This window comes from Halichoerus grypus, chromosome 7, assembly GCF_964656455.1.
Source record: "Halichoerus grypus chromosome 7, mHalGry1.hap1.1, whole genome shotgun sequence".
Classification (NCBI taxonomy): domain Eukaryota; kingdom Metazoa; phylum Chordata; class Mammalia; order Carnivora; family Phocidae; genus Halichoerus; species Halichoerus grypus.
Window position 1 is genome coordinate 25,661,262 of NC_135718.1, and position 27,571 is coordinate 25,688,832.

At 36.7% G+C, this 27,571-nt stretch overlaps 1 protein-coding gene across 7 annotated transcripts in view; it reads left to right on the plus strand.

The window, feature by feature from the left end:
- The window catches only part of NT5C2 (5'-nucleotidase, cytosolic II), a 132,808-nt gene that overhangs the window by 58,192 nt on the left and 47,045 nt on the right, over positions 1–27,571 (plus strand). For 3 of the 7 annotated variants that reach the window (XM_078077161.1, XM_036111527.2, XM_036111528.2), the window contains exon 2: positions 542–666. In XM_078077161.1, the coding sequence (XP_077933287.1) occupies positions 566–666 (101 nt within the window). In that variant the 5' untranslated portion in view covers positions 542–565. Of the gene's footprint in view, positions 1–540; positions 667–2,199; positions 2,310–12,018; positions 12,038–17,049; positions 17,182–25,170; positions 25,191–27,571 lie in introns of those variants that run through there. The other 4 variants (XM_078077162.1, XM_078077165.1, XM_078077163.1 and 1 more) reach the window with 4 other exon arrangements.

Here is a 27,571-nt window from a genome sequence, read left to right on the forward strand (position 1 = left end):
GCAGGCAGAGGGAGAAGCAGACTCCCCACTGAGCAGGGAGCCTGATGTGGGGCTCAGTCCCAGGACCCTGGGATCATGACCTTAAGCGAAGGCAGATGCTTAACGACTAAGCCACCCCGGTGCCCCCATGTAGTAGAATCTTATTGTGGTGGTAATTTGCAAATGATGTTGAGCATCATTTCATGTACTTATTTACCATCTGTATATCTTTATTGATGAAACATCAGTTCAAATCTTTTGCATGTATATACATATATATATAATTTTTTTTTTTTTGAGAGAGAGAGTGTTCAAATGTGAGGGGGTAGGTGCTGAGGGAGGAGAGAGAGAATCTTAAGCAGGCTCCTTGCTCAGCACAGAGCCTGATACAGGGCTCGATCTCATGACCCCGAGATCATGACCTGAGCTGAAATCAAGAGTCAGACACTTAACCAACTGAGCCACCTGGTGCCCCTAGAGTTTTTCTAATTAAAAAAAAAAAAATCATAACAGTAAATAGATACTAACCTTAAGCCGCTAAATTACTGATTTTCTTTTCTAGAATTCAGCATACAATTGAAATAAAATGACAACCTCCTGGAGTGATCGGTTACAGAATGCAGCCGATATGCCTGCTAACATGGATAAGCATGCCCTGAAAAAGTATCGGCGAGAAGCCTATCATCGGTAAGTATTCTGTCTCTTTAATCCTCAAAACATCTCTACAGCAACTCGTAATTACTCATTTGTTTCTAAGCTAGAGGAAAGAGGAAATACTTGGTATTTTATACTTACTCAGTTTGTTTGTCTTTATGCTACATACATTTGGCTATGATGTAAGATATCAGTGGAAACAAGGGCCAGAATTATGCAATGAAGAGAGATCATCTAGTATACATCAGGTGTCGTAATTATATTTAATATGTCATAGCCTGAATGCTTCTGACTCATTTAGAATGATATTTCCTGGAAAATTTTAGACTGGTTCTGCACCCTACTTTCTTCATATGGTAGAGTGCAATCTGAAATAATAGAAACAGTAGGAAAAACAGCTTCAAGGATTTAAATTTTTAGATCATTTAAAACTTTTTTTTTCTTTTTTCTTATTGTGGTAAAATATACATAACATAAATTTGTCATCTTAACTGTTTTTAAGTGTATAGTTCAGTGGTAGTAAGTATATTCACACTGTTGTGCGCAGCCATCACCAGTATCCATCCCCATAACTTCATTTGGTACAATTGATACTATATCTATTAAACAGTAAGTCTCCGTTCTCCCCTCCTCCAGCCCCTGCCAACCAACCACCATTATACTGTCTGTCTTTATAATTTTGACTACTCTAAGTACTTCATATAAGTGGAATCATACAGTATTTGTCTTTTTGTGACAACCTTAGCATAATGTTCTCAAGGTTCATCCATGTTGTAGCATATTGCAGAATATCCTTTTAATGTAAAATTTGGGTTCTTGAATTCTTGCAGGAATTTGCTTTTGTTAGTTAAAAAAAATTTTTTTTAAAAGATTTTATTTATTTATTTGACAGAGGCAGCGAGAGAGGGAACACAAGCAGGGGGAGTGGGAGAGGGAGAAGCAGGCTTCCCGAGGAGCAGGGAGCCCGATGCGGGGCTCGATCCCAGGACCCTGGGATCATGACCTGAGCCAAAGACAGAGGCTTAACTGACTGAGCCACCCAGTCACCCCTATTAGTTAAAAATTTTTAATAGAAACCATTTAAAAGGAAATTATCTTAGTTTTATAGTTAAGTCCATTTGTAGAATATTCTGTTTCTGGGGCTTTTTATTAAAGACATTTATTGGAGTTGGTAATTTATCATTGGTTACTATGATGATCACTTGTCATAAACTACATTGTATGTGATGCTTTAGAATTCCCTTTTTAGAAGAAGCTAAATATTTTTAGTTAAGTAAATAAACGTCTAACTTCCGGCTTTTTTCTTGCCAATATTAGTCTTTTAAAAATGATGGTCATGAGTCATTAAGAAACTGGTTTTCAGAAGGTATGACTGTTGATCTTCTTCCATTTCCTTATTATGGTTGTTGAGTCTTCTAGGCTGAGGATAATCATCGGGCCAAACCCTTCATTGGAATAGTTTTGCTGTATGGTCAGAAGATAGGCTGAGCTGCTCAGGTGTTACAGTGGCTTGAAGGAGGCAAGTTAGACAATTATCTCCTAAATAGTTTCTTGTTTAACACCTAGAATCTGACAGTGATCAAAATAGATCAGAATTTGTATCTACCATATCCAACAATGGAACAATTAGATTTTTCATCTGCTCTCCATGTTTGTACCCAGGATGCTGAAGTCAGGTATTTGTTTTTTTCCTTTATTTTGATGATTATAGTGTAGAAGAATTTCTGTAAGTGAATTGGTTCTTTCTTTATGAATGCAGCTTATGAATTCAGCAGTGGTTTTTATCATGTTGAACTGAAATTTGATAAGTAATTGGGCTTGTGAATTTTTGGTTAAGCAGTCTCTTGCCTTATTTTAAAAGACATTGCAATCACTTTGTCTTTGAAGTTCTTTATATATTTACCCCACCCAAAATTTTTAATTGAAATTTACACTTCCAAAGCCATACCAGTGGTTATTTAAACTTGTTGAATAATAGTTTCTTCTCTAATCAGAGTTTTAAATTATATATGTTTAAAGTTAATAAAAAGGAACTGTAGTACCTGTAGCTTGGCACGCTGATAGAATTAAAAGTGGTTATGATTCTTTTTTTTAAATTTCAAATAAAAAACAGGTATTAGGTTTTATATAGAGAGAGACTGCCAGGTTGATAAATTTTAATTTCTTTGTCACTTAACTACTTACGGATATCACATGAATGTCATTCAGGTTTTTAGTTGTGTCATTGATGAAGCTGAATTAACCTGTCATTTTAGTTTGGATTCTCATACTCAAATGGATAAGTTAAGGGGTGCCTGGGTGGCTCAGTTGGTTAAGCGACTGCCTTCCGCTCAGGTCATGATCCTGGAGTCCCGGGATCAAGTTCCGCATCGGGTTCCCTGTTCAGCAGGGAGTCTGCTTCTCCCTCTGGCCCTCCCCCTTCTCATACTCTCTCTCTCATTCTCTCTCTCAAATAAATAAAATAAAATCTTTAAAAAAAATAATAAGATTTCAGTAGCCATCTTACAAATTCAAAATCACATGGAAAATATAGGTCCTCGGGAATGTCAAGGAGCTGTGTTCCTTAAATAATCTACAGATGGCATATATCTTGTCAGAATAAGAAGAGTGAGGTAGAGTTATCAGAACTGTTAAACTTTTTTTCCTATTATATCATTCTAATGTTTTGATTAGTATTTCACATTCCTAAGGAATGACAAATGAAGATTCAGGGGCTGGTAAGGTTTTTTTTTAGCCTATTTATTTTGCCTAAAACATTAGATCTATAGAATACTATTCAATAATAAAAAGGTTTGAACTATCGATACAACTTTGCTATATCAAGAAAATTATGCTTAGTTAATAAAGCCAATCTCAAAAGGTTGCCTAGTATATGATTCCATCTCTATAACATTCTTGAAATGAGAAAATTCTGGAGATTGAGAGCAGAGTAATGGTGGCAGGGGTTTAGGGATTGGGGTGGGTGCAGGGTGGTGGGCATAGCTGTAAAACAATGGCACAAGGAATCCTTGTGATTGGAACTGTTTTGTGTCTTGACTCTAGTGATGGTTACACAAAGGCTCTACATACATGAAAGCTTGTAAAACTGGTGAAATCTGAATAAAGTTGGTGAATTGTGTCAATATCAATTCCCTGGTTGTGATAATGTACTATATTTATGCAGGATATTTTCATTGGGCGAAACTAGGTGAACGGTAAGGGGGAATCTTTCTGTATTATTTCTTACTACTGATATGAATCTGTAATTATTTCACTATAAAAAGTTAAAAAATTCAGTCACATGCCTTTTTTTTTACATCATAGGTATTCTTTGTGTCTTCTAGATATAAATGCTTTTCATAATGTGTGGTGATACAAATTTATGGAATACAAATTCTCTAAACTTTATTGTTCAGAAGAAGATAGTGGCTCGTAAAACATTCTGTTTGTTTCTCTGCCACCATTCCCTATATGCTTCTTCCAAAAACCTGCCTTAAAGTAAAATAGAAAAGGGGTGGTGGTGACAAGGGAGAGAGAGAAGAGATAGCAGATCTTTGATTTAATGAAATCGTGTAATAAACACAGTTTGAGGAAATGTTACTCATATTTAGATAGCATATTTCACCTTCAAAGACTCTTTGTGTAGAGCTTCTTTTATTCAAAGTAATGTCTGAGAGATAGATTCATCCATATTTTTGTGTGTATCAGTAATTTGTTCTTTTTTATTACTATGTGGCATTCTGTGGTATCAGCATACCACAATTTTTTCATCCATTTTCTGTTTATGAACCTTTGGGCTTTTTTCAGTTTTTAGCTATTAAGTATAAGGCTGCTACAGACTGAGAAAATATTTGTAAGTCACCCATCTGATAAAAGACTTGTATCCAGAATGTATAAAGAAGTTTAAATTCAGCCCAATGAAGAAATGGGCAAAAGACTGATTCTTCACTACACAGGGTATATGGATGGCATAAAAACACATGTGTAACATCAGTAGCCATTAGAGAAGTGCCTTAAAACTACAGTGCATATGCCTATTACAGTGGTTAAAATAAAACAATACTTGATATTATCAAGGATATGGAGCAACTAGAACTCTCATACGCTGGTAGAAAGACAAAATGGTATAGCCATTCTGCAGAAACAGTTTGGTAGTTTATTATGAAGTCAGAGACACTTAGCATGTGACCCAAAATCTTACTTCTAGATGTTTGCCCTAGATAAATGAAAACTTATGTTCACACAAAAAACTACATGAGTAATGTTTATACTATTTCTATTTATAATTGCTTCAAACTAGAAACAACCCAGTTATCCTTCAACAGTAAAATGCAGTATACCTACCGTGAAATATAACTCAGGAAGGGGCACCTGGGTGGCTCAGTTGTTAAGTGTCTGCCTTCAGCTCATGTCATGATCCCAGGGTCCTGGGATCGAGCCCCGCATCGGGCTCCCTGCTCAGTGTGAAGCCTGCTTTCTCCCTCTCCCACTCCCCCTGCTTGTGTTCCCTCTCTCACTGTGTCTCTCTCTGTCAAATAAATAAATAAAATCTTAAAAAATATATATATAACTCAGGAAAAAGGAACAGACTATTGATGACACAGCAACCTGGATGACTCTCAAGGACATAATGCTGAGTCTAAGAAGCCAGTCTTGGGATGCCTGGGTGGCTCAGTCGATTAAGCGTCTGCCTTCGACCCAGGTCATGATCCCAGGGTCCTGGGATTGAGTCCCGCATCGGGCTCCTTGCTCAGCGGGGAATCTGCTTCTCCCTCTCCCTCTGTCCCTTCCTCTGCTTGTGTTCTCTCTCTGACAAATAAATAATATCTTAAAAAAAAAAAAAGACAAAAAAAGAAGGCAGTCTCAAAAGGTTGCATACTGTTGGAGTATATTACATTCTCAAAGACAAAACTATATAGTGATGGAGAACTGATCAGTAGGTTCTAGGAGTTGCCAGAGGAGGGGAAGTGTGTTTTTTGGGCTGATGGAACTGTTTTGATTTCAGATTGTGGTGGTTCTTACATGAATCTGTAAATGTATTAAACTTCATAGACACATACACCCCAAAAGTTCAATTTTATTGTATTTTAATTTGGGGAAAAAGAATAATGCTGCTATATACATTCTTGAACATGTCTTTGGTGGATATATGCACTCTTTGCTCTTGGTTTCTACCAAGAATGGAATTGCTAGGCCATAGGTTTATTGTTTAGTTTTAGTAGATACTGAAAAATAATTTTAGTTTTAGTTTTAGTTTATGTTTAGTTTTAGTAGATACTGAAAAATAATTTTCCCAAGTGATTGTTCTGATTTACAGTTCTACCTATAGTGCATGAGAGCAGTGTCACCAATGCTGTAATATTAATGTTTTGGATTGTATGTTTAATTTACAAGTTACTCTGGTGGATATGTAATGCATCTCATTTTGATTTTAATGTGTATTTTTCTGAAGAATAATTAGGTTAATACCTCTTCATATATTAACTAGCCATTTGGATATCGTCTTTTGTGACGTGCTTATTTAAGTCATTTGCTAATTTGATTGTCTTCTTACTTGTCTTTATATATATTCTTTTTTTTTTTTTTTAAGATTATTTATTTGAGAGAGAGAGAATGAGAGAGAGAGCACATGAGAGGGGGGAGGGTCAGAGGGAGAAGCAGACTCCCCGCTGAGCAGGGAGCCCGATGCGGGACTCGATCCAGGGACTCCAGGATCATGACCTGAGCCGAAGGCAGTCGCTTAACCAACTGAGCCACCCAGGCGCCCATATATATTCTTTTTTAAAAACCCAGCTTTTTAAAGCTTATGTTATAATTCATATAACATAAAGTGTTATGTTATATGTATTAACATATAACATAACATATGTATATGTTAACATAACATAGAGTATACAATTCAGTGGTTTTTTTGTTTTTAAGATTTTACTTATTTATTTAACAGAGAGAGAGTGAGAGAGCACAAGCTGGGGGAACAGCAGAGGGAGAGGGAGAAGCAGGCTCCCCACTGAGCAGGGAGCCCGACATGGGGCTCGATCCCAAGACCCTGGGATCATGACCTGAGCCGAAGGCAAATGCCTAACTGAGCCACCCAGGCGCCCCTACAATTCACTGGGTTTTAGTATATTGATAGAGTGGTATAATAACCATCACCACTGTCTAATTCCAGAACATTTTCATCACCCCAGAAAGAAACCCTGTACTCATTATTACTCACTCCCCATTCTCTTCTCTCTCCAACCCCTGGCAACCCTGTCTCTATGGAATTGCCTATTCTGGACATTTCATGTAAATGGAATCATACAGTGTGTGGTCCTCTTGTGTCTAGCTTCTTTTACTTAGTATAACATTTTCAAGGTTCATCCTTGTTGTAGCATGTATCAGTACTTCATTCCTTTTTATTGCTAAATAATATTCCATTGTACGGATATATCACATTTTGTTTCCTTAGTGGACATTTGGGTTGTTTCTGTTTTTTGGCTTTTATGAATAATGCTGCTGTGAACATTTGTATATGTTTTTGTACATACTTTGTAGACATGAGATATTTGTGATTTTTCCAGTTTTTGTCTGGCCTTTTATTCTCAATAATCTTTTGATGAACAGATGTTCTTAACTATAAAAATGTAATTTTTTATTGAGATAAAATTCACATACCATAAAATTTACACTTGTATACAACTCATTGGTTTTGGTATATCCACAAGATTGTGCAGTCATCACCACTAATTCCAGAACATTTTCATCAATCCAAAAAGGAATCCCTTACCCACTAAAAATAACTCTTCATTCCTTCCTCCTTCAGCCCTTGGTAACCACTAATCTACTTTCTGTCTGTATGGAATTGACTGTTCTGTACATTTCATATAAATGGAATCATATATGGTATTTTTTGTATCTGGCTTTTTCACTTAATATAATGTCTTCAAGATTCATCCATGTGCTGTGTGACTCGATACTTAATTCCTTTAATGGCTGAGTAATATTCCATTATATGGATATATACCACATTTTGTTTATTCATCTGTTGCTTAGTATTTGGATTGTTTCCATCTTTTGGTTGTTATGAATAATGCTACTATGACCATGGTGTTGTACAAGTTTTGCATGGACATGTTTTCAGTTTTTTAGGCTATATATCTAGCAGTGGGATTGGCTGGATCATGTGGTAACTTTATGTTTAACTTATTTTGAAGAATTGTCAAACTGTTTTCCCATGTACGTGCATCATTTTACATTCCTGCCAGCAGTTGATGAGGGTTCTAATTTCTCCACATCCTCACAGTAACACTTGTTATTTGTTATTTTTAAGAGCTGTCTTAGCATATGCAAGTAGTGGCATCTCATTGTGATTTTGATTTCCATTTTCCTTATGATTAATGATGTTGAGCAATTTTTAATGTTTTTGTCATTTGCTTATCTTCTTTTGAGAAATGTCTATTCAGATCTTTTGGCCATTTCTTAGTTGTTTTTTTTTAAATTGTTGAGTTGTATAAGCTCTTTATATATTCTAGGTACCAAACCTATGTCTGCTACACGATTTTCAAGTATTTTCTCCCATTCTGTGGATTGTCTTTTCACTTTCCTGGTAGTGTCATTTGAAGCACAATTTTTTTTTTTTAATATTGATGAAGTCCAGGGGCGCCTGGGTGGCTCAGTCATTAAGCGTCTGCCTTCAGCTCAGATCATGATCCCAGAGTCCTGAGATCGAGCCCCACATTGGGCTCCCTGCTCAACCGGGAGCCTGCTTCTCCCTCTCCCACTCCCCCTGCTTGGGTTCCCTCTCTCGCTGTGTCTCTCTCTGTCAAATAAATAAATAAAATCTTTAAAAAAAATTGATGAGGTCCAGTTTATCTATTTTTTGTTGCTTGTGCTTTTAGTGTTATATTTAAGAACCATTGCTTAATCTTAAGTCACAGAGATTTACGCTTAATGTTTTCTTTTGAGAGTTTTATAGTTTTTTAAAATTTATTATTATTATTTTTTTAAGATTTTATTTATTTGACAGAGAGAGAGAGGGAGAGAGCAAGCACAAGCAGGGAGAGCGGCGGGCAGGGGAGAAGCAGACTCCCCGCTGAGCAAGGAGCCTGACGTGGGGCTTGATCCCACGACCCTGAGATCATGACCAAAGCCAAAGGCAACCATCTAACTGACTGAGCCACCCAGGTGCCCGAAAAGTTTTATAGTTTTATGTTTTATATTTAGGTTTTTGATCCATTTTGATCCAATTTTTTTATATGGTACAAGATGGGGGTCCAAAATCATTCTTTTGCATGTGAATATCCAGTTATTCTGGCACTATTTATTGAAAAGACTATTCTTTCCACATTAAATGATCTTGATACCCTTGTCAAAAATCAGTTGGTCATAGATGTGTATGTTTATTTCTGGACTCCCAGTTTTATCCTGTTGATCTAATTGTCTTTCCTCAGGTCAGTACTACACAGTATTGTTATGACTTTGTGTTGAGTTTTGAAATGATGATGTGAGTCCTTTGGGTTTGTTCTTCCTTTTCAAGATTGTTTTGGCTATTCTGTGGTCCACCTATGTACATAAGAATTTTAGGATTATCTTGTTAATTTCTATAAAAAAGCCAACTGGGATTTTGATAGGGATTATATTGAATCTGTATATTAATTTGAGGAGTATTGCCATCTCAGCAATATTAAGTCTTCTGATTGATGCATATGGGATATCTTTCCATTTATTTAGATCTTCTTTAATCACTTTCAACAGTAATTTGTAGTTTTCAGTGCATAAATCTATTTTTTTTGTTACATTTATTCCTAAGTATTTTATGATTTCAGGTGCTATAGTAAATGGAATTGTTTTCTTAATTTTGTTTTTGGATTATTCTTTGCTAGTTTATGGAAATATGACTGGTTTTTATATACAGATTTTGTATTCTTCAACTTGGTTTATTGCCTCTAATAGTTTTATGGATTCTTTAGTGATTCTATATATAAGATCATGTCATCTGCAAATAAGAATAGTTTTACTTCTTTACCAGTTTGGAGGCCTTTTTTCTTGCCTGATTCTGGCTAGAATGTCCAGTACAGTGCTGAATAGAACTGGTGAGAGCAGACATCCTTTTCTTTCTTTCTTTTTTTTTTTTAAAGGATTTTGCATATTTTATTTTATTTTTTAAAAATTTAAGTTCAATTATTTAACATATAATGTATTACTTGTTTCAGGGGTACAGGTCTGTGATTCATCAGTCTTAAGTAATACCCAGTGCTCATTACAACACATACCCTCCCCAGTGTCCATCACCCAGTTACCCATCTCCCCACCCACCTCCCCTCCAGCAACCCTGTTTGTTTCCTAAGATTAAGAGTCTCTTATGGTGTGTCTCCCTCTCTGGTTTCATCTTTTTTTTTTTTTAATTTATTTATTTGACAGAGAGAGACATAGTGGGAAAGGGAACACAAGTAGGGGGAGGGGCAGAGGGAGAAGCAGACTCCCTGCTGAGCTGGGAGCCCGATGGAGGGCTGATCCCAGGCCCCTGGGATCATGAGCTGAACCGAAGGCAGCCGCTCAACAACTGAGCCACCCAGGCGCCCCTCTGGTTTCGTCTTTTCATTTTTTCCTCTCTTCCCCTATGATCCTCTGTTTGTTTCTTAAATTCCACATATGAGTGAAATAATATGATAATTGTCTTTCTCTGATTGACATATTTCGCTTAGCATAATACCCTCTAGTTCCATCCACGTCATTGCAAATAGCAAGGTTTCATTTTTTTGATGACTGCATAATAATATTCCATTGTATATATATATATACCACATCTTCTTTATCCATTCATCTGTGGACATCTAGGCTCTTTCCATAGTTTGGCTATTGTGGACATTGCTGCTATAAACATTGGGGTGCAGGTGCCCCTTCAGATCACTACATTTGTATATTTGGGGTAAATAGCCAGTAGTGCAATTGCTCGGTCGCAGACCTCCTTTTCTTTTGCCTCACCTTAAGAAGAAATCTTACAGTCTTTTATCATTAAGTATGATGTTAGCTGCAGGTTTTTCATAGCTGTCCTTCATTAGGTTGTGGAAGTTCCTTTTTATTGTTTGAGATTTCTTTCTGTTCCTAGTTTGTCAAATGTCTTTATCATGAAAGGGTGTTGGATTTTGTCACATGCCTTTTTGTGTCTATCGAAATGATCATGTAATTTTGTACTTTGTTGGATTTGGTTTGCTAGTATTTTGTTGAGGATTTTTTGTATCTACATAAAGGATATTGTTCTGTATTTTTCTTTTCTTGTAATGTCCTATCTGGCTTTGGTATCAAGATATAATACTGGCTTGGAGTGCCTGGGTGGCTCAGTTGGTTGAGTATCCGACTCTTGGTCTCAGCTTAGGTCTTGATCTCAGGATCATGAGTTTGAGCCCCATGTTGGGCTCCACGCTGGGCATGGAGCCTACAAAAAAAAAAAGATGTAATACTGGCTTCATAGAATGATATGGGAAGTGCTCCCTCTTCCATTTTTGGGAAGAGGTTGATAAGGATTGTTGTTAATTCTTTAAACATTTGATAGAGTTCACCAGTGAAGCTGTCAGTTTTGTTTTTTTTTTAAGATTTTATTTATTTATTTGACAGAGACACAGCGAGAGAGGGAACACAAGCAGGGGGAGTAGGAGAGGGAGAAGCAGGCCTCCCGCGGAGCAGGAAGCCCGATGCGGGGCTCGATCCCAGGACCCTGGGATCATGACCCGAGCCGAAGGCAGATGCCCAACAACTGAGCCACCGAGGCGCCCCTCAGTTTTCATATTTGTTGGAAGATTTTTTTTATTACTGACTTAATCTCTTATTATTGATCTATTCAGATTTTCTATTTTTTTTTGAGTCAGTGTTGGTAGTTTGTGTGTTTCTAGGTAATTGTCCATTTCATTTCTGTTACCTATTATGTGGGCATACAATTTTTTATAGTATTCCCTTATATTTGTTTTTATTTCTTTAAGGTCAGTAGTAATTCTCTGCTTTCATTTCTGATTTTAGTAATTTGAGTCTTTTTTTTCTTCATTGTAATAGCCAAATGTTGTTATATAACTTGTTGAAACCAACCTTTGTTTCACTGATTTTTTCCACCAGTGTTTTTCTGTTTTCTTTTGTTTATCTTTGCTCTGATCTTTACTGTTTCCTTCCTTCTGCTTGTTTTGAGTTTAATGTGCTCCTTTCTAATTTCTTAAGGTTTAAGGTTGGGTCATTGCTTTGAGATGTTTCTTCTTCTTCTTCTTTTTTTTTTTTTTAAGATTTATTTACTTATTTTAGAGAGACAGCATGTGTGAACAGGCAGAGGGAGAGAGAGAATCCTCAAGCAGACTCCCCTTTGAGTACAGAGCCTGATGTGGGGCTCAATCCCAGGACCCTGTGATCATGACCTGAACTGAAATCAAGAGCTGGCAGCTTAACTGACTGAGCCACCCAGGTGCCCCTCTTCTTTTTTAATAAATGCATTTTAATGCTATAAATTTACCTATCAGTAAGCTTTTGCTGCATCCCCTAAATTTTGATAGTTTTGTTTTTGTTTTGAGTGATCTCTAAGAATTTTCTGTTTCCTCTTGTGATTTCTTTTTGACCCATTGGTTATTTAGAAATGTGTTGTTGAATTTTCACCTATTTGTGAATGTCCCAGATGCTTTTTGCTGCTGATTTGTGCCTAATTCCATCATATTTGGAGAACATATTTTGTATGATTCAGTCCTCTTAAATTTATTGAGGTTTGGTTTATGGGCTAACATATAGCCTATCTTGTATAATCTTCTATATGTACTTGACAAGAAAGTATGTTCTGCTTATTTTGGGTGGAGTATCATAGAGATGTCTTTTTTTTTTTTTTAAGATTTTATTTATTTATTTCCAGAGAGAGAGAGTGAGAGAGTGAGAGCACAAGCAGGGGGAGCGGCAGGCAGAGGGAGAAGCAGGCTCCCCGCTGGACAAGGAGCCCCATGCGCGGCTCGACCCCAGGACACTGGGATCATGACCTGAGCTGAAGGCAGACACTTAACTGACTGAGCCACCCATTCGTCCCCACAGAGATGTCTTTACCTTTATTTGTTATTTTCACTGAGTACACATTCTTACACATATTTTTGAAATCATGAGTTCTTCTAATTGCTTCTAATTCCAGTTTCTCCCAAGAAGGTTCCTTCTTGTTTACTTTCATTCCATGAAATTATCTGTTGTTCTGTAGCAAGAACCCTGGCTCTTCACAACATCAACATATTTACTCATTTGCTCAATCTAATAATACATCTACAGTTGTTTCTTAATTGCTTTGCTCATACCATAACAAACTTTTAAATAGTTCAGGATTTGTTTGCAGTACTTCTCCTTTCTTACTTACCCTACCAGTGACTAATGGTATATAATCAAATGCTGTTTTTTGTTTTTTTGTTTTAAGTTATTTGGATTAATTATTTCCTGCTGTTCTTCTATACAGTGTGGTTAGGGTAGTTGTATGCAGTATAATTAGGTTCATTTGTTAGTTTGTTTTTCAGTTGTGTTTTTTTTTAAGATTTTATTTATTTATTTGACAGAGACATCGCGAGAGAGGGAACACAAGCAGGGGGAGTGGGAGAGGGAGAAGCAGACTTCCCGCCGAGCAGGGAGCCTGATGCAGGGCTCGATCCCAGGACCCTGGGATCATGACCCAAGCCTAAGGCAGACACTTAATAACTGAACCACCCAGGCGCCCCTGTTGTTTTTGTTTTTGTTTTTTTCTTTCCATCTTACTGATTTAATTGTATTATCATTTAATATAATATATATTATTACCTCATAATACATCCTGTTTCATCACATTATATCTGTTATTAAAGTTAAAATTATGCAAAAGGCGGGGCGCCTGGGTGGCTCAGTTGTTAAGCGTCTGCCTTTGGCTCAGGTCATGGTCCCAGAGTGCTGGGATCGGCCCCGCATCGAGCCCCACATTGGGCTCCCTGCTTCGCGGGGAGCCTGCTTCTCCCTTTCCCACTCCCCCTGCTTGTGTTCCCTCTCTTGCTGTCTCTCTCTGTCAAATAAATAAATAAAATCTTAAAAAAAAAATTATGCAAAAGGCATATCAAAAGTGTCACTCTCATACATACTCCTTCTCAAGTTGGAGACTAATAAACTTTGGATTTGTTTTATTTATCTTGCTTGGGATTCATTTGAGTTCTTGATACTATGCTTGTCTTTAATTGGTTTCCTAAATTCTCAGTCATTATCTTTTCATATATTGTCCCTACTCTATTGTCTTTATCCTCTCCTTCTGAATTCTGATAAACATATGTTAGACGTTAGCACTGTGTCCTCTCTTCTCTCATTCTTTCTCTTGTATTTTCCGTCCTTTTTTCTCTCCGTGTTACATTCTGGAAGGTATTTCAGACCTACCTTTTAGTTTACTAATTCTCTTTTTAGTTGGGTCAGAGTTTCATTTTGGAATCTTTTATCAAATATGCTGTGTTACTTTTTATAGTTTCCAGTTATATAGGAAACATTTAAATCTTAAAGAACTTTGGTTTAGTACATCCTGGCTCTATTTCCAACTCCCTCCTTTCAAGGCTTTTTAAAAGAGAATTTTAATTGTTAATGCATCTATTCAGAAGGTAAACCATTTCAGTTCAATATGATAATCCCAAATTTTAATCTCTTAATTATTTTTTAACAGTGTTTAAAAATATTTAGGTGACATCCAAGTAAATTCTTACTGTATAATATTCAGGAGTACAGAAATACAGACTGAAATGTCTGTTCAGTCCCTCTTCATTTACCTTTTCACCCTCACTCCTCTCTCTTAGGTGATTAGTAGTTTGGAGATCATCTTTATAGTCCCTTCTCAATACATTTTATTTATTTATTATTTATTTATTTAGATACTTCCTCAACTCTGTATTTCATTAACTCTGAACTGAGTCTGATGTATGAAAAAACTATGTGTTTTCATACATCATAATGTCTGCTATGCTGCTCTTCATTCATAGTTACTCTTCTGTTGAAATGTTATCCACTCACTCTTTTCCTTTTAGCCTGATTAATACCTGCTAATCCTTTAGCATGGTGGTTAAGAGCCTGGGCCTTAGGTTAGCATTTTGCATTATTCCATTTAATTTCGTTTTCTTCTTCTTTTTTTTTTTTTTTAGGATTTATTTATCTGAGAGAGAGCAGGAGAGAGAGAGAGCAGGGGGAGGGGCAAAGAGAGAGGGAGAAGCAGACTCCCTGTTGAGCAGGGAGATGGTCCTGAGGCTCCATCCCAGGACCCTGGGATCATGACCTGAGCTGAAGGCAGAGGCTTAACTGACTGAGCCACCCAGGTGCCCCGCACATTGTCAGTTTAAAAAAACAACTTGGGCATTTTGCCCTTCAGTAAGACTCAGCTAAGAGAATATAGATGCATTTCTCTGTTGTACATATCTCTAATACTATAATTACACACTGTTTTTAAGCTTTGTGAGTGGGTCTCCTCCATTAGACTTCGAACTCCTTAAAATCAAGGACTGCCATGTTCATCTTTGTATTATAGGTACCAGGCACATAGAGATTCAGTGAATATTTCTTGACTATATGAATGGAGTTTGAAAGATCTAATCATCTCAGTGCTTTATCATTTGCATAGGAAGCTCATGTAAATGTGTATACCCTTTGTTCAAGTGAGAACTGTTTTCCTTTCTCTTTGCAAGTAGTAAAGCCTTAAACTAGTAATTACATTTATTTCCACCACACTGAGCCACATACTGAAAATCCCGGGAAGCCATGGGAAATTGGCAGTTTTAAGCATTATTTTTCCATATTGTTTGTATTCTGTATTTATGGAATTTGGGTTGAGGAGAGTCTGTGAAAGTCCTTCATCTTCATGTACAATTTGAGAACGGGATTTTTATTTATTTATTTTTTTTCTATTTTTAAAGATTTTTATTTATTTATTTGACAGAGAGAGACACAGCGAGAGAGGGAACACAAGCAGGGGGAGTGGGAGAGGGAGAAGCAGGCTTCCCGTAGAGCAGAGAACCTGATGTGGGGCTCGATCCCAGGACCCTGGGATCATGACCTGAGCCGAAGGCAGATGCTTAACGACTGAGCCACCCAGGCACCCCGAGAACGGGATTTTTAAAAAAGTATTTCCCAAGAGATGTTTTGGTGAGATAATGCTTGAAAAGCAACCTAGTTGCTTTCCTGTACCCCCACATCTGAAGTTATAATAGTTCTTTGAGTACTCAAAAATGACAGACAACAACCCTACCAGATGTTACCTGTCTTCTGTAGATAAAAAATATGAGGTTTAGGGTAAGTAACTTACTCAAGGTTCCAGAGCCAGAAAGTGGAGAAGCTAGAATATAAACCTAGTTGCTCCAGGGCTCATTCTCCTTCCATTATACAGTACTGCTTTTCTAAATAAACTGAAAATAATTCTAGCTTGAAATTTATAGTATTTAGATAGTGCTTTATCTAAAAAAATTTTTTTATTCAAGTATACTTAACGTACAGTGTTATTTTTGTTTCAGATATACTGCTTTTAGTTATGGTAACTACACATTTTAATAGCTAATAGAAACATTATTAGTAAAATATTTAGGTGATATTTAAAGAGAGAATTTTTTTAATTCAAAGTTTTAATTCGTGTAGTATTTCTTTAAGGTATGTATATTTTTAATTTGAATCACCATTAGCAGGATATACTTGTCATTTCAGTGTTCTTAGACTTTAGCACACTTGTTTATTTTTCCCCTTGTTGCATAATCCCTATACATTATATTGGTCAGGAGGTAGGAATGTTGCAGATGTTTTTCTTTCAAACTTCCAACTTGCTTTGAGATTTGGAATTAACCTTTAGAATGTTCTGGATTTATCCCGCATATGCCAGAGATCTGTAAATTTCTGTCCACATGAGCTGAAATTTTCAGGCAATTGAGTAAAATATTTGTGAACACAGATGTTTTCTTTAAAAGCAGTTAATGATCAGAAAAAAAGACCTCAGTGTGGAAATACTTTATGTTCCTCCTGTAATATGATCGGTATATAAATATTTCCTTCTTCTGTAGTTCACATTGTTCATTTTCTAAGGGAGGAAATAACTAAATTGAGAATTAAAACATAGTATTATTTATCCTGTTGATTTTTTTTTTCCCCCTCTCCCAGAGTAAACTAAAAATGATTTGGACTGACTAGGGCCGCTCCATTCTGTGAAACTCACATTGTTTGCGTACTGTTGGCAGGCCTCATTAGGGGGTAAATTTGCTTTTTCTGTGTGTTTGCCAGTAACGATTCCTGTCTCTTAGGGGAACTTGCCATTTGGATTGTCGCCTTTCTAAACTGGCCAGTCTTAAACATTTCAGACCATTAGTTATTTTTTCTACCCTCTAGTTTTTTTCTATTATTCTTAGGTTTTCAAGTATTTAAAGCTGAGGTTATTGGTCACTGAGATATTGCCTGGTTAGGGTTCGGCATTGTGCCCGAATTTGTTGGGCCTCTCAGGGCCTGAGTTCTCTGTGCTTTAACAAATGAGCTACAGTTCTCAAGAGATCAGTGAAGCTTGTTTGTTGATCCTGTATTCTCATCCAGAGGAAGTAGATCTTTGAGAATGTCTAAGGAAGGGTGAGTTTATTATTCTTTTTCCTTCGTTTTTCTCAGCAAAGAGATGTTCTAGTCATCTGTGAATTGGAAGATTAATAAGCAGTTTTACCAGTCCAACAGGGAAAGTAGAAGGAGAGATTAAAAGAAATTTAGCTGAAAGCTTACATTGTTAATGTTTTATATGTAATCTACTGTAAAGTTACTATTGCTGTTTTGAAAGACAGCATTGAGGATGGATACTCCTAGTAGAAATTTAGTGAGCTTTAAGCACCCTGTTTACTCTGTGGTAAACTCATTTTGTTTTTCTGTAGAAAGTATTTATGAAGATTGGAAACAAACAGTGGTGTCTTACCAAAGAATTTTACATAGAAATGAGTGAAATTAAAAACTCAGAGGCATTTTCAAATAATTTGTACCTTTGGAAAATGGTGTGAAAGATTGAGTGAAAAGCAGCTTGTGATTTTGTTTCTTTCTGGGAAGTGTAAGCAAAAAGTAATTTTGAGTAGAATCCACTATTCTTTTTACTTGGCAATATAAAATAGTTTTGTGTTAAGATTTTTATTGTCCTTTTTTTTTTTAATTATTGTCTCTTATACCTGAGTCTGGATTGTTACGGAAATTCTTTTTGTTACCACTCTAATAGGTGACATGAAGTTTAATGATTGCATACTATTTCATTCCTAACCTTCAAGCATAACTAGACCTGGTTAATTTCAGAGAGACATTCCCTTTGATTAAGTAGGACATAGATCTAAAAAAAATTTTTCAAAAATCAGTAAAATTTTAATTTTGATTTTCTGGAAGCTCTTAATTCTTTTTCTAATTCTTGGTTCTATTAGAAATTTTGAAGTAGTTTCAGAGCCCCATTTTTATAATTTCTTTTAATCTAATTATTGATTGTGAGCAAGACAAAATTGGCCCATTTTCCTGCTATTTTAAACCTCATTATTGAATAAAGAGAACAACCATGGACATAATAATTCTGTATTATTTTTAGACCTCTCATGTTATCACTAGAATTTTGAACTTTCTTAAATGTAAAAATTATGAAAGGACTGCCTCTTCAGGGTTTGTATTTTTTCGTTCCTTTAAGCACTGGCTATAAACCTGTAGTTGTTAAATAATTTTTATGATTAAGATGATCACACACGTTGGTAATATTTGTCAGTCTTGTACACATAATTGTTTTTTTTATTTTTATTTCTTTATTTCTTTTTAAAGATTTTATTTGACAGAGAGCGAGGGAGCACAAGCAGGGGGAGTGGCAGAGTGAGAGGGAGAAGCAGGTGCTGAGCGGGGAGCCTGATGCGGGGCTTGATCCCAGGACCCTGGGACCATGACCTGAGCCAAAGGCAGCTGCTTAACCCACTGAGCCACCCAGGCGCCCCCACATGATTGTTTATAAAGCTGGTTTATAGATTTAAGAACTATATTTCTAGGTGCAGTCAAAATTCTTAGAAAGTAATTAGTGCTAATTTTTCCCCTATGGTAAAGTATGTGTTAGAATTGGTTAATTAGAAAGAGATCTGTATAAACCAAAGGATACCGTAAGGGCTAAGATACTCTTTTAGCTTTATTTCTAGGAGCCACTGGGGCAATTCCCATACTGTCTGAATAGATACATGAACAAGTTCATTTTTTTTTAAGATTTGCTTTTATAATTGCCCATGTATTTATTTTTTAAAAGTAAGCTCTACCCCCAATGTGGGGCTTGAACTCACAACCCTGAGATCGAGAGTTCCACGCTCTACTGACTGAGCCAGCCAGGCACCCCTGAGGAAGTTCAGTTGAGATGCATGGATCATATAAATGAAATCAGTTAGATTTTATTTTCCTTTGCTATCTTTAGAAATAAATGGATAAATTTTGTACTTTGTATGAAAAGAATTCTAATATTCACAATTTATGTATGTGTGATATTTGGACATGTAGTATAGTCTTTCATTTGATATCTATGAAATCTTTTTCTAATAGTAATAGGAAAAGATTGTTACTACAGTTAAATCACCAAAAATTATACTTGAGTCTTACGTAAACTTATGGTAATGGAGACAGTGTGGTATTAGTGTAAGGATAGACGTATACAGATCATGAAACCTCATAGCAAATTCATAGACCCAAGCATATATAGTCAATTGATTTTTAGCAGTGAGGCCAAGGTAATTCAATGGATGGAACAACTGAACATTCATATAGAAAAAAAAGTGAACCTCGACCTTTACCTCAAACCATATATAAAAAATAACACAAATGGATCCTAGACCTAAATATAAAAGTAAAAAGTAAAGTGTAGGTGAAAATCTTTGTGAACTTGAATTAGCTAAAAATTTCTTAGGTAAAATACATAACATGAAAGTCAAAATTGAGCACTTGTGTTTCATCAAAACAACTACAATAAAAGCAAAACTACTCTGCTATTTGAAAGACACCATTAAGAAAATGAAAAGGGGGCGCCTGGGTGGCTCAGTTGGTTAAGCGACTGCCTTCGGCTCAGGTCATGATCCTGGAGTCCCAGGATCAAGTCCCGCATCGGGCTCCCTGCTCGGCAGGGAGTCTGCTTCTCCCTCTGACCCTCCTCCCTCTCATGCTCTCTGTCTCTCATTCTCTCTCTCAAATAAATAAATAAAAAATCTTTAAAAAAAAAAAAAAAAAAAAAAAGAAGTCAGGACAGGGGTTAGTCTTTAAAAAAAAAAAAAAAAAAAAAAAGAAAGAAAATGAAAAGGCAAGCCACAGACTGGAGAAGATATTTTCAATACATATATATCTAATAAAGGACTTACATCCAAAATGTATGAAGAATTCTCACAGCATAATAATAAGACAAACAAACCCAGTTTAAAAACGGGCAAAAAGGGACGCCTGGGTGGCTCATTCGGGTAAGCATCTGCATTCAGCTCAGGTCATAATCCCAGGGTCTTGGGATCGCGTCCCGCATCCGGCTCCTTGCTCAGCCGGGAGCCTGCTTCTCCCTCTGCCTGCTTCTTCCTCTGCCTACCAATCCCTCTGCTTGTGCTTTCTCTTTCTCTCTCTCACAAATAAATAAAATCTTTAAGAAAAAAGTGGGCAAAAGATTTGAATGGCTATTTCACACAGAAAAAGATATGGCCAATAAGTACTTGAAAAGATGCTCTACATCTTTAGTCATTAGGGAAATATGAATTAAAACCACAATAAGATACCATTGTAGACCCACTAGAATGACTAAAATTAAAAACACAGACTCCAGTGTATTGCTGATGAGAATGCAAAAGAGAAAAGAGTTTGGGTAGTGCTTTTTTTTTTAAGATTTTATTTATTTAAGAGAGAGTGTGAACCGGAGGTGGGGGGTTGGGGGGTGTGTGGAGGAGCAGCGGGAGAGAAAGAATCTTAAGCAGGTTCCACACCCAGTGTGGAGCCCCAGACAGGGCTCAATCTCAGGACCCTGAGATCCTGACCTGAGCCGAAATCAAGAATCTGAGGCTTAACTGACTGTGCCACCCAGGTGCCCATGTTATTGTTGATCCTTATTCAAGGGAATGTACTTGGGGAAATACAGATGCTTTAGGATATGAGTTTTATCATTTGCTTTTATTTTAAATTCTAGATTTTTTTTTTTTTTAAGATTTCTATTTTAGGGGCACCTGGGTGGCTCAGTTCGTTAAGCGTCTGCCTTCAGCTTAGGTCATGATCCCACGTCGGGCTCCCTGCTCAGTGGGGAGCCTGCTTCTCCCTCTCCCTTTACTGCTCCCCCTGCTTGTGCACGCTCACTTGCTCTCTCTCTGTCAAATAAATAAATAAAATCTTTTAAAAAATTTTCTTTATTTTATATATCTAGAGAGTATGCGCGAGCCAGGGGAGGAGCAGAGGGAGAAGGAGAGAGGCATAGAAGCTGACTCCCTGCTGAGTGCAGAGCCTGTCTGTCTCGGGGCTGGATCCTAGGATCCCTGGGATCATGACCTGAGCTGAAACCAAGAGTTGGAGGCTTAACCAACTGAGCCACCCAGGCTCCCCTAAATTCTAGATATTGACCTCTCTTTTCCATTATAGGCACCATCAGTACAATTTTTAAGTTGGCCTAATGATAACATTGGATAATCATACTTTCTTTTCATTTTTATTCCACAAAATTCAACTTTTGTATTTTGCTGCATTTTATAAATTATCCTCTATACACTGGTACATTGGTCTTTACTTTAAAAATTTGAGGAGAAGGGGTGCCTGGGTGGCTCAGTTGGTTAAGCCTCCAACTCTTGGTTTTGGCTCAGGTCATGGTCTCAGGATCCTGAGATCTAGCCCTGCATTGCAAGGGCTTGTGCTCAGCAGGGAGTCTGCTTGTTGTCCTTCCCTGTCCGTTCCATTCTCGTCCTGTTCCCCCCCTCCCTGAATAAATAAATAAAATCTTTAAAACAATTGTGGAGAAAAAAATGAAAAAGAACTTAGAGGAAAATAGGGAAAAAGGGATTTGAAAAACCTGTATTTAATTAGACCAAGGTTTTAGAACAGTAAATTTATATTCAGAATACTGATATTGTCTTCAGTTTCTCCCTTAATTTGTGTATTCTTCATTTGCTAGCTTTTTCTTTTATTCCCCGCCATCCTGCTCTCATTACTGCAGTTCCTTCATTTGGGAAAGGAGGTGAAAGGAATTTTAATGTCTCTTCCTTAAAGTATGTTTTGAAAGTTTCAGTGGAAAGATAGTATGATCAGTACTCTTAGTATTTTATACACATTTTTAACATTTAAACATCTCTGAAATTGGGCTGCATTTAGCAGTATACCACCTAGAATTAAGTCGAGTTCTTCCAGATAACTGTGTTTCTTTTAGTCACCTAGTGGCAATATTAACCATACTAGTAGTGTAAATTCAGACCATAAACCTACTACATGACTCTTCAGATTCTCAAGGGGAGGTTTTCTCCCTGCCCTAGACTATGTCAGGGCTGAGATGTACAAAGTTGTGTGTTTCTTCTATGTTGCACATTTCTTTCTTCTTTTTCATCATGTTATGGGTAGCCCTGTGATACCCTAGCTTTATGAGGCCCTAAATTTTCTTAGTCATCCCCCCCCCCTTTTAGTGGCATATAAAATCGGTGAGTTTTACAAGTAATGGCATCTTAAATTTTAGTCATCTTTTATTTTGTTCTGTGTATGCCACCATAGTCACTTCTTTTCACCATAACATTTTTATATTGAATAATTGAGTGAGAAAAGTGAATATTATAATTAATTCATGTTTTACTTTAGAAATGATAATATGCTTATTCAGACTTTTAATTATTTATTAAAAATATTTATTTATTTGAGAGAAATCATGAGCGGGAGGAGGGTGAGAGGGAGAGGGAGAAGCAAACTCCCCACGGAGCATGGAGCCTGACGCCAGGCTCCATGCAGGGCTGGATCCCAGAACCCCAAGATCATGACCTGAGCCAAAGGCGGACGCTTAACCGACTGAGCCACTCAGGTGCCCCTGTTGTTCAGGCTTTTAAAGCACAGGCTGCTGTTCTCTTGGCACAATGTGACAAAATATATCCCTTCTGAGGGTGTTCCTCAGAGAAAATATTCAGACATATTAGTAAATTATTAGCTGAAGTTTATGAAAACAAAAACTAATGCTACTTAAATCATTTTTTTCTTTTGTAAAATCTAGTCCAGAATGTTTTTGTTGTGTCTGTAGATCCATGATATTTGAACTTCAATTTTTAGGAGTCCATTTCATAAATTAGAAAGTTCTTACCTGTATGTTTTTACATCGCCAAGCATACTTTTTCCTGAAGGATAGGGACATAAAGGCAGAATGAGGCCTTGCAATTATGTTTTTTAAATAACAACTTTACAGAAATATAGTTCACATACCATCCAATTCACTCTTTTAAAGTGTATAATTCAGTGGTTTTAGTATATTCACAGAGTTGTGTAACCAATACCACTGTCTAATTTTAGAACATTTTTACTACCCCCAAAAGGAACCCAGTACTCAGTTAAATATTGTGTCTGCTCTTTACAAGGCCCTATGCTAGGTTTTGGGAAGGCAGTAAATCCTGGCCTCAAAGTTTATAATCCAGTAAAGAATAAGAGAACTACCTGTATGTTTTATGTATGTGACAAAATATACCACAGGCTAAAATAAAGGATTTTGAATATTCAAATCTCTCACATGGATCACAACTCTATAATCTCTTTCATTAAGTAGAAAAGTAATCTGAGACCCAGAGGCATCACTGCAAGTAGTTCTGTGGCACAGCCAGAATAGTTTCTTGAAGAAATCACCTGAGATTGCTGTGTCTTGAAAAATTAGAGATAACTGAGGAGGACATTTTTCAGGTATGGGGAACAGCATAAACAAAGCTTCAGGGCACCTTTAGGAAATAGCAAGTAGTTCATTTTGATTATTAGAGCAAAAGGTGCATGATGTGGAGCAATATGAGATAAAACTGATTTTGGAAAGATGGTGAAAAGCTTTGAACTCCTTGAAGATACAAAAACTTATATAGTTTGGGTAGGTAGTGAGGAATGTCTGAAGGTTAAGTAGGAGAGTGACATGGTTGGAGCTGGGCTTTAGGACAGTGTTTCTCAAACCATCAGTGATGGGGGATCATTTTTTGTTTCTTTGTTTTCATCCCAATCTTTTCAAATCGATGCATTTATAAAATATAGTAAAAATGAATTACTAGGAAAATGAAGAGACATGTAAGTCTGTATATTTTTTTAAGTTTATTTAAGTAATCTCTGCACCCAACATAGGTCTCAAACTCACAACCCCGAGATCAAGAGTTGCATGCTCTTTGGACTGAGCCAGCCAGGCACCCCTGCATTTTTTATTACTACATTCAACAAACATAAAATTTCACAATTGCTATAAAAGTTTCTAAATACTTGCAATTTCTGTATGTATCCTGTCATGGATTAGTGAGGACTGTTCACAGACCAGCATTGGTCTGTGGACCACACACCACACTTTGAGTAGCAGTACTTCAAAACAATCAATTTGGCTATTAGTGTGCAGGCAGAACAATTGGAAGGTGATTGCTGAAGAGTTAATGAGTTAACAAGGACCTGGACAAGTTGGTAGCAGTATGAATTGAATGGAAGATTTGGTTTCCATAGACATTTGGAAATGTATTTATTTTTATTTATTTATTTTTTAAAGATTTTATTTATTTGTGAGAGAGTGAGAGAAAGCATGAGCAGGGGGAGGGGCAGAGGGAGAAGCAGGCTCCTTGCTGAGCACGGAGCCCAAGGATCCCAGGACCCTTGGATTATGCATGACTTGAGCCAAAGGCAGACGCTTAGCTGACTGAGCCACCCTGGTGCCCCCCAACATTTGGAAATTTAAATGAAGGCAGATGAGATGATGTGGATTTGAGGGAGAGGAAACAATATTAAGTAGATTTTAGGGTTGAGTGGTAAAAGGAGAGTGCCAAAAGCAGAAATAGAAACTAGTTTGGGGAGAGAGATACTAAATTAGATTTTCAACAGAAATCCACATTATAGCATATTTTAAGTAAACACACATATATACTCACAAAGAGACATTGTTTGGTTCATAATCTAAATTTATACTCTCGATCTGATCTTGAAAAAGCACTTGTAACTTTTCTTTGATTGCAATAAGCTTTGAGTATATTATTACACAAACCCATAACCAAAACATGCCCAAGAAGATTTTATGCTTGTATCTTTAGTCTCATTTGTTGTTGCAGTAACTGTTGTTGGGCCCTTGGCCAGGAAATTGTGACTCTAGACAGGGGGAGGAGCTAGGGATAAAGTGCACCATCGCCAAAGAAACTCTTCCAAATGGATTTGTGTGGAGCAACAGTGATATCCAATGACAAGTTAAATTAGACACAGAGGTGTTTTCTCCAACAGTCTCAGAAGATACATGCTGTTGAGGGGCTTGGTTCAGACTAAAACAGTCTTTTTGAAGTTAGGTTAAAGTTACACAGAAATAAATTATACTAGGGACTTGAAGAAGAATTTTGTTATGTGACTTCAAGAACTTACTGACTCAGATAGTTTCACATATTGCAGAACGGCAACCAGTGACAGATGAGGTAATGCTGCTTTGAATTATGAGTTAAATCTCAAAACTGCTAAGAGTTTGCTATTAACAAAATTCTAAATTTAGTAAATTCCATGTTCATGTTCCTTAAGTATGAAGATACTAGATCCTTACTCTTAAAGCACATAGTCTTATTTCTTATGGTTAATATCTATATTTCCTTGGATAGAATTTCTTTAAATTTCATGCCTTACTGTGGTGGGATGTGATAGTAAAAGCTGTTAAATTTATCTCTGTCTAAATCTGTGCCTGGTTTTATAGTGCCAGGTTTTATATGTGTTGTTTCCTAAAGATGGTTTCTCTTGTTAATGCTCAAATCTGTATCTTGTAAATGCCTTAATATGTAGGAATTTCTGGCTGATAATTGCATTTTAAGGTTGGATGCTTAGGTCAGTCATGCTTTGTGGAGACTTTGTGCTTTATTTAAAATAAGCTTTGGAAAGTTCATTTCACAGATGTATTCACATTCCGGAAGTGGAGGTCTATAGTAGAGTGTGTTCCACTGGTTAATAATTTAGAAAAGTGACACGAGTAAATTGGCATTGGCCCAGACAGAGTCAAGGCCCTGGGACCAATAGAAATTTTTGAATTCTCCAAGCAGATACAGTCTTTTGTTTTAAATGTATGGTGGGACAGTGAGCCAGTCTTTTAACTGATACAGTGCCTAATATTCTCTTTTGTTGTAACAGTAAAGAATAGTGATTAGTTTGGGGCCAAGAGATTGTTTCTCTTGAAGACTGTATCCTGGAGACATGATAGTTCTGGCCCCAGGCTGCCTGTCTTCTGAAGTCAGTGCATACTTTCAGCATTTGGGTATTTATTATCTCTGTAAATCTTAAGAGTATGTATTATTGCAGTTCTCTATGACCCAGCTGTCCCCTTTTGTCATTATAGCTTTACTTAATACACTTTAGATATTCGCACCCAAATTAGATTTAATTCCCTTATTGCCCTTTCCTTCCATGTTTTATAGGGAAAGAAGAGATGAAAACATATGTGAGATTTTTCTTTTTGTTTCATAATAGGATTGAGAAGGGGAGACAGGAGTGATTGTTTCTTAAATTCAGGAATTTCTTCTGTGGATGAGGTTACTTATTTTGAATGAAAGTGAAAAGATGAAGGATATTTAGTGGAAGGTCTTCATAAGACAACATCTTATTTCCTAAAGTTACGCATCTAAAAAGTCTTTCCTCACTCAGTCTACTCCCTGAAACAAAGTGGTTCTGGCTTTGTAGTAGGCTTTCAACAAATGTGCTAATTGAATAAGGTAACAAGTTAATCGAAGGGGAAAGAGTGCGATTTGATGGTTATTTAGCAGTCATAATTTTGGCAAAAACAATAGATTTTCATATTCCCAACATATGTGATTCCAAGAGTTTGTATGGATAATATACCTAAGGTGCATTATAATCTTCATATCCTTAAAATAATGTTATAAAGGAGTACAGGCTTAATCTTTCTTCTGACCAAGAAATAAACTGGTAAGCTATCTTGCTGGGTCTGTTGATAGTTTCTTTCTCCCTTTAGCACTGATTGATTGATAGTAGCAAAGTCTGTTTTTTACCCTGTGATTTGAGCTGTGCCTGAAACCAGCTCACATCATTCTATCAGAAACCAAGCTGTTTCTTTTATCATGTGGTCCCAACATGTATCCCTCCTGAGTTGTATCGTAAGAATCTTTGCAGTCGTTCCTGCCTGAATTCCCATAGAATATTTTAGGCATGTCAGCTGTTTGGGCTCTGATCAAGGATTTGATCCAGTTGGCCTCTAGCCTGAATTGAGAGTGTGTTTGAAAAGCCTAATCTTCAGTGGCAACATTTGGTTTCCAGAGTTAGAACCATTGCTTTGTGTCTTACCCCTCTTGTGCCTTCAAAAGGATTTATGTAACTGAGAAAAGGTGATAATAAAGTAGATACTTTTATCAGTAAAAGCAGGGTGAAATTTGATGAAGTGGTAGAAAGATCATGGTGATATATTTGGGTTTGTGGGTGTTTAAAAAAAGATTTGGGTGGGTGTCTTTTATCTTGTAGTTCCTTGGATCTTTCGGCTATCCATTAGGCTTCTATCTCCCTCCCATCTATTAGAAAGGACTTGTATTAGGGCAACTTAAAATAGGAGACCAAAGCGCCCAACAGGTCTAATTAAGGGGAAAAGAAGCCCCCAAAAAAGGGAAAAGAAAAACACCTATCTGCAGAGGAAGCCCAAAATCCAAAGGAATATTGCTACAGTAATTTGGGGTAAGAAGAATTATAAATAGGCCTTTTAGGTACTTTGTATATAAAATATAGTCCACCATTGGTCAGTGGCAAAACTAATATACAAGACTCAGTATTACCTAGATTCTAAACATTGACTTTCATATATAACTCATCT